This window comes from Thunnus maccoyii, chromosome 17 (genome assembly GCF_910596095.1).
Source record: "Thunnus maccoyii chromosome 17, fThuMac1.1, whole genome shotgun sequence".
In the NCBI taxonomy this organism is placed as follows: domain Eukaryota; kingdom Metazoa; phylum Chordata; class Actinopteri; order Scombriformes; family Scombridae; genus Thunnus; species Thunnus maccoyii.
Window position 1 is genome coordinate 15707660 of NC_056549.1, and position 8137 is coordinate 15715796.

An 8137-nucleotide genomic window follows, 5' to 3' on the forward strand; every position below is an offset into this window, starting at 1 on the left:
GTCCATCACATAAAAATTTAATTAAAAATTGTCCTGATTTAAGTTAAATCACTTCTACCTTCATGCATGACACCCTGTTATTGTATGAAGGAAGCAAAACAGCAGCAACATCAAGTCTTATACTATTTAAGACTGGCAATTGACAGATCTTCATCACACTTTCCCTTATCTGAATGTCTCTTGTTGATAAAAAAAAAAAAAAAAAAATCAATTATTCTTCATTACCTATCCAGTATTTCCATTTTTTATTTTTATTCAGCAAACAGTATTCATAAATACCGTTTGTCTCATTTTTCCTCATGTTTTAAACCATTATTGATGATATAATTCATATAATTGTCTCTGAAGTGTTTTTCAGCTCGTGGCTCTAGTGTAATGTTACTATTTTATATATTTGTGATTTTGAGGGGTTTTTTTCCACGGATTGTCCCTTTTCGGCTACCTTCATCGGTCACGTGATCATATTTGTCCGTGGTGGTTAGCGGGGGAGCTGGATAAACAGCTGCTTCTTTTACAACTTATTCGTTTGGAAAAACACGACAAGCATGGAAATCGGGACGGAGATCAGCAAGAAAATCAGAGTGAGTGACGTTACGTTGTGTGTTTGAGTGATTTTTCGGCGTTAAAGTCGCTGAAACAGACGTTGCTGGCTAATATTAGCCTGTTAGCCTGTTAGCTTAGTTTGTCATCAGTCGTGCAGAGTGGGAGCGAGGTTTCTGTTTACAAGGCCGACCAAGGCTAATATTACACTATCTGAGAAGTCAGCCAGCAGGCAGATTAACAGGCGTGCTAGCAGCTGTTTTTGTTAGATTTTAAGGTAAATTAGGTACTTTTTGCTACTGTATTATATCACTGAATTGTGTACTGTGCTTCTGGTATGTTGCAGGCTGCTATCAAGGGCAAGCTTCAGGAGCTCGGTGCCTATATCGGTAAGTTAATAAACTCACAACATTAGTGCTTATTATGAGCATTGACTGATACTTCAATCAAAACACGTCGCTGAAGTTAGCTCCCGATACATTCGGGGTTAAGGAGAAAGTTAAGGGAAACAAATATTGGTATTCAGCGACTGATTCTCCTTTTTTCACCACTTACACTTATGAAACAGTGTTAGACATCATGACAAGAAGCCTTAACGCTGTTTAAACCCAATGTCAGATTTGTGAAAGCTTTCATTTGTAAAAACTGAAAAAAGGGCGATTTCACGGATATTTCTCCATTCAGACCACATTGAAGTCCAGATCAAAAATTACTACATTTAGACTCAATCTTAACAATAATAATAATAATAATCTAATCCAGATTTGACCAGTCTAATTTGGTGGTTTTTGATCTGGATCTATTATAATGTGGTCTGGATGGAGACGTATCAGTGAAATTGCACCTTTTTTGTGTTTTCACAAAGAGAATCAAGGTTTCACAAATCTGAAACTGGGTTTGAAAGGTAGAGTCAGTCATTTTGGAGAAACATTGTTGATATTTGAACTAAGCACTCAAACAAATACAGAAGCTCTGACCCTCAAATTCATGGACGCGCATTGCCGAGGTAAAAAGAGAAATATGGCAGAATCCAGATCGATGCATCAGCTGTAGAGTCACTTCTGTTCCTCTCACACTTTATCACAAGAGAAGAAACAGTTTCGTCTCATGTGAGCACAACAGTCCATCCACACTCTCCGCCTCTCTGATGACTCCCCACTTGTCACTCCACCTGCGTTCAGGCCCTAACTCATAAATTAATTGAACACATGACTGAGGTTGGTTCAAACACTGCCACTATTCACATATCATATCATAATACTGAGGTTTGGAAGACATCACGCATTTAAGCCACAATTCTAAAAAGCAAGACTTTAGATAAGCTGTATTAGACACTGGTTTGTTATTACGATTTTAATAGTTAAGATTCCTTCATCCATCATCTCCCTCCCTCCAAAAAATACTGGAAAAAAACTGAAAGCTTTAACTTAACTGTTTGTCTAAATATATAATGACATTTTCTAAACCGTTAACATTCAGCATTCATGTAAATGTAGCTGCATTCACTGTCCTTAAACACATATTCACCTGTTGAGCAAACATAACACATAAAAATATGTGTGCTTTCTGTAGTAACCTCACATTAGGTGTTACTTAAATGTCTGACATTAATATCACAAACACAATAACAACATCACTGCTGACTATAGTTAATGCAGATCCATTTGACACTAGAAACTCAGATTAATTTAGCTAACATTGAATGCACCTCACTGGCTGCTTGTTACAGAAGGAGGAAAACCTTAATTTTGTTGTATTTCTTAAGTGCATCATATCGTCACAACTTTATAATGAACTTAAACAAGTTGTAGAAACGTGTTGCGTGAGTCATGACAGCATCCGTACCCGCTTTGCATGGGATGTTCAATGACAATAATAGTCCCCCCCAAACCTTAGTTCTGGGCTACTGAGTTCTGTCACTTTACCTTGCTGTAATTGCAAACACTATTAACCCTAACATATACTAATATAAATTATCTGTCAGTTACATTCAGAAACAAGATATGAGGTACTGAGTATATTGTTGTGTCACACTGGATGTAGCTGGAATAACAGGAATTTATAAATTCCTGTTAAATAAATATATTTATTTTTTTTAAAAACACCCCAATAAAGGGAGACTTTCTCTCTTGGAGGCCAAACAGCAGGTGCTCAAGCCCCCTTTGAGGTCTATCTATGCACGTTGCTAGTTCAGCGTCTCTGTCCACAGAAGCAGCCGGACAAACTGCCTTCACCAGCAGAAATTTACTGAACCAAAATAGTTTGCATGTCGGCTCCACGGGAAGAAATTGACAGTGTTTATTTATTGATTCATTGATACAGTTAATAAGTTTAAAATACATATACAGTGGATATTAATAATATTTAATATTTTGTCCACTCCATTAACATACATGAGGGGACGGCAAAATATTTGGAACACCATTCAATATAATAAACCCCAGTACACCACCACCCACAACAACTTCAATATAAACATAAAGTAGAATTGTCACATTTCTGACAATGTCAACAAAAACTGAAAACGTATAAGCTTCGTAAAAGTAGAATTTATGGCAGAGTTGTTGCATTGGAGGTGTTTCTAATGAAGTGGCTGGTGAATGTATGTGTAAGTGGTGAAAAAACAGAGAATCAGCTGCTAAATATCATTATTTATGTTTCCCTTAACCCTGAATTGGAAGCTAACTTCAGCATCGTAATTAAAACTGACATCGCGTTTCATCTTTTTAGATGAGGAGCTTCCTGACTACATCATGGTGATGGTGGCGAACAAGAAAACCTCTCAACAGATGGCTGACGACCTCTCCCTTTTCCTTGGAAACAACACTATCAAGTTTACAGCCTGGTATGACACAAAACAAAATGTCTTTTATGTCAAATCACATTTTCCACTCTCTTCTTCTTGTAGCGCCATCTGTCCTCAACACTTAAAATACAATTATTCTCAAGACTGCTCTAATCTGGTTTGTTGATTGATTTTTAGGCTGCAGGGCGTCCTGGAGAAGTTAAGATCTGTTGCAGTTGGTAAGTCTATCTCTACTGGACACATCCCTGATATTCTTGCATTTTCCAATCTGCTGAAGGGGAAATTGTTTTATAATTATTGTCCCAGACGAGCTCATGTTTTCTTCCTCTTCTTGTCTACGTGGTTGTTGAAGAGCCTGCATCTCTCAGACACCAGCTGCAGTCTGACAGTAGTACTGTGATGGGGAAGACTCCATCGTCAGTCAGTGAAGACAGCAGAGAAGAGTCAAAGGTGTTGACAGTGTCCAGCTCACGCTCTGATAGGACTGAAGCACGTGTGTCTAGTTCCGCTCATGAAAGCAGGTGACTAAAGCAGAAATGTCTTAATTCCTTCCTTCACATTTCATTGTCTAAGACTCATGCCAACACGAATGTAAAACACAAATATTCTGCTGCTTCTTATCAGGAGGGGGCCTATAGAGAAGAGTTCCTCTCGCCTTACCTCCACAGTTAAGCCCCTCATGGAGCCACTCCCCTCAGAGGCCATTATCGACATCAAACCAGAGATGGACGACGACCTCATCGCTGAGGACCCTGTAGAAATCAGCACCAACCCGGGACGATCGCGCGGGGCAGCTAGTAGACCAACAGCTGAAATCTACAGACCGTGTCAGAGCAGGTTTACATCGGTAAGCTCTGCAGACACGTGTCAGCCCACAGAAGGATCTTCTCACACCAGGCAACAGGACAGCAGAAGCAGCAGAACCTCTAGAAGTGGATCCAGTAAGGTAATGTTGACTGAGTGAAAGCGCTGCGGGTCTTCTGCTCAGAGCGGGATAATGTAGCATTAATATTCTGTCTCCGCCGTTCAGCAGGAGGAGTTTTCACGTAAACGTAAAGCACCAGTTGCGAGTTCAGTGGTGCGAGTGAACCGGGCGGCAGATGAGGACAGTGATGACGTTGAGGAGGACGATACAAGCTATGGAGGAAGAGGCCTGTCCAGCAGAGTGTCGCTTCCCTCCAAACCAGAACGCAAGTCAGTGTCAGCACCTCATATCATACTTTGGATAACTGTATTGGTTATTGGGCTTTCTTAAAGTCTTCCTCTAGTCAAACTATGTTTTTCTTCTTGTTCTCTCACTTTGATGTTTGAGCTTCACTGTGCAGAAAGATGTATGTGCAGAGTTTGACCCTAGAAGACTGTTTTCACAATTATCTACTGAAAGTTGAACGTTTCCTTGTGCTCACTTAAAATTTGAGTCATAGGTGTGTACCTATGAGTATGATTTGTGACATCACAACTACTTAAGAGCCAGTCGTGGTCCAGTATGCAACTCACACGTGTGTGTGATGTGGAAACTTGAAGCCTCCAGTGCACAAACGCTGAGAATGGACTTAACAATGAAGTAGGAGACATCTTGTGTCCAGCAGTTAAACCTCAAGATAAAAGATAAAGTATTTTTATATGTTTGAAGCGGATCTTTAACTGCTGTACTCAAAACTCAGGCCTTTTTTCCTCCAGTGGTGATAAACATGACATACAGTACCAGCCAAAACTAGACACAGTTTCTCATTCAAGTCAATGGGATGGCAGAAAAATATAAATATTTAAGAATACTCCAGTTTGTAGGATTTAACAGGATTGTAATTTCATTTGTTTCAGACCTTCTCTCCCACCAGCCAAGCAAGCTAACAGGAATCTGATACTGAAGGCCATCTCTGAGGCCCAGGACTCAATCACCAAAACTACAGCCTACCCGACAAGTATGTTGCACACCGCCGTGTTAGAAACATTATGTGGTTTTATTTTAGGCGGTCATCATCACTTTCTGATGTCGGCTGTTCCCCTCACAGTACCACAGAGGCAGACTGTTCCTGTTGCGCCTCGTACTCGCTTAGCCAGCAATGAGGAGATGACTGCAGCCATCCAGCTGGTCCAAGAACACCTCCACAGCCTGGCCCCCAGGGTGCGGACCTACACCTCTGCAGAGATACCTCCATCCAGATCTCTTGGTATGTACAAAGTTGAACCGCTGAACAACAACACCCAGCCACCCAAAGTCTTACAGTTAACACACGTCCTGTTTGTCACATAGATTTTGAATATCCTTGCATAATCAATGTATGACAAGATATTTCACTATGTGCAGCGCTGACTAATGCTTTCCAATGATTCAACACCCAAAATAGTTAAATTCTAGTGTTTCTTCAAGTGATAATTAAATTAGATATTTAGACTACAGGACAAAATTCAGTTTTTTATATTTTTTGTTATGTTTCCCATCAGCTCCAGCCAGATCTTTAGCTTCACGTCTTCAGTTGGACTTAGCAGAGAGCAATGATGGACGAGAACAGAGCGACTACGGTGAGTGTTTTATTTGTTTTGCCCCATTTTGCTTTTGTTGGGCAATTTCAGTAAAATGCTACATTATTTGTAGTTTGTTCTCCCAAACAAACGTTATCAATATCCCAGAAGATTCTTCGGTGATGCGTAACAACAAGATATCTGTGACCACATTTCTGTTTGTTTCTAGGTGTGGAGGTTGCTGCGAACAACGAGTCAAAGACATTCGATACCCGCTCCTTCATAATGAGTCGGCCACAACTGGAAGAACCTCAAATCAGAAGCCAGCAGCGTCTTCAAGCCAAAGAGGAAGTCCTGCCTGCTTTACCACGCACCATCCAGGCCAGGTACATACAGATGTGCACTATACGAGTACATAAACCAAAGTGCATGTCATTTGTCCTCACATATTTTGTTTTGTCCTCTCCTCACTGTGGATTTTCTCTACACTAGTAAGGAGAGAGTCGACTCTGGCAGCCCCAAGTTCATCGTGACATTAGACGGGGTACCGAGCCCGCTGGGGAACTTTGCAGAATGTGACATGGAGCTGGATGACGTGAGACCACCCACAAAGGTCACTGAGGCAACTGTTCATGTCAACAGGGAGTCTAAAGTTAGCGTCCTTCACAGACTACAAGGCGGAGTTACATCACTAGAAGGTACGGAGATAATACTGCAATAATGACAATATACCTTATTTAAATAGCATATTTCTAAACAGGGTTACAAAGTGCTTTAGTAAAGAGATAGTAAAAGTCTTGTTTTCTCCTTTTTTTAACAGAGGATGTGATGGATGTAGACATGGCAGAGGATGATGGCGCCCCGTTGAAGAAACAGAAAGTGATGGAGCGCTGCAAGTTCTGGCCAGTGTGTAAGAGTGGAGATGAGTGTCTGTACCATCACCCGACGACACAGTGCAAGTGAGTAGTTTTGTTGAACTGCAAAAACGATGGAGGAGTTTTCAATCGCTCAGCGCTGACTTATTAGTCGATATTCATGATTTAATGTGTTTTTGTTTTTTCCAAAGGACTTTTCCCAGCTGCAAGTTTGGGGATAAATGCCTTTTCGTCCATCCCAACTGTAAATATGACGCCAGGTGTACCAAACCAGAGTGTCCCTTCACTCATGTCAGCCGCAGAGGCCCAGCGGCTCCTCCGCCCCGGCCAGGTGCTCTCACTCTCATTACCTCCTGTGATTAACTCTGTTCCGCATGAAAAAATCTGCTAGGCTTTTTTTTTTTTATTCCTTTTTATATATTCTGTGTGAACATTTCAAACACAGAATAAAAGTGCAGTTAATCAGTAAGAGTTCATTCAGATTCCACAAAGAAAGTGTCTCCATGAACCCGGTTGTGTCTGTATTTTAGCCGTCATTGTAATTTCTTCAGGTTGGTGTTAAGATCTTCCAGTCTGTGTCTCTAACTTTTTGACTCTTTGTGTTTACAGCAGCGCAACCAATGCAAACCACTAGTGTGTGTCGCTTCTTCCCGGCGTGTAAGAAGATGGATTGTCCGTTTTATCATCCAAAGGTAAAACATCTGGAAGTATCTGGGAAGTGTTTCTTTTTTATGCACATAGGGTTTGGTAAAAGGGAACAGACTTCAGTTAAAATTAATTTCCACTCATGCTTTCATTGAGGACAGTATAAACAAGCCATGAAATGAAGTTAGATTTTTCTGAATTAATTTGTCTTTTCACAGCCTTGTCGCTTTGCGGGCCTCTGTAAACGAGCTGGATGCACCTTTTACCACCCAAACACAGCTGTGCCTCCGAGACACGCTCTGAAATGGACAAAGACAAATAGCAGGTGAACAGAAGGGGGGAAATACAAAGTGAAATAATAATAATAACAAGTTTATATATTGTTGGGAGCTGCTGTGATATACTGAGCAAGTAGAAAAAGAGGACTCAACCAATGTATGACAGAGAAGATTGTTAAAGTCATGTTTTAAATGTCATCATTACATCTGATTTGATCATGTACAGTATATAAGACATGTTAAGGCTGAAATGCATCTTTGTTATATTACTTTGCAGCCACTAATGGTTTTCTGTCTCTCTGTCTCGCAGCTAATAAAGTCCAGGGAGTCTGACTGAAGTCTGATGATGTGAAACTGTGGAAGATGCTCTGTAATGCTGTCTACGAACGTTCATTTTTAGATTTAAATGTTTAATTCTCATTTCTGTTATTGTATTGTTTGGACCGGTTTTTAAGAAAAGTGTTTTGTAAGTTGTCAGGTTTTTGCTGATGTTCTGAGAACATTAAAATACATCATGATGATGAACTCAA

The 8137-nt window shown here is 40.4% G+C and overlaps 1 protein-coding gene across 3 annotated transcripts; it reads left to right on the plus strand.

Annotated features, from left to right (window-relative positions):
* The first annotated feature begins 439 nt into the window (after nt 1-439).
* On the plus strand, nt 440-8137 carry zc3h14 (zinc finger CCCH-type containing 14). 3 transcript variants are annotated; one of them, XM_042390532.1, is made up of 17 exons: nt 440-581; nt 887-929; nt 3271-3385; nt 3524-3564; nt 3699-3867; nt 3971-4292; nt 4377-4540; nt 5168-5268; nt 5359-5517; nt 5792-5869; nt 6039-6195; nt 6302-6507; nt 6630-6768; nt 6876-7015; nt 7297-7376; nt 7548-7654; nt 7918-8137. In XM_042390532.1, the coding sequence occupies exons 1-17, from the start codon at nt 546-548 to the stop codon at nt 7919-7921; spliced, it is 2061 nt and encodes a 686-aa protein (XP_042246466.1). In that variant the 5' UTR covers nt 440-545; the 3' UTR covers nt 7922-8137. The 3 variants fall into 3 exon arrangements, with proteins under 3 accessions (XP_042246466.1, XP_042246467.1, XP_042246465.1); XM_042390533.1 differs by having other exon boundaries at nt 4380-4540; nt 7294-7376; XM_042390531.1 differs by having other exon boundaries at nt 441-581; nt 7294-7376.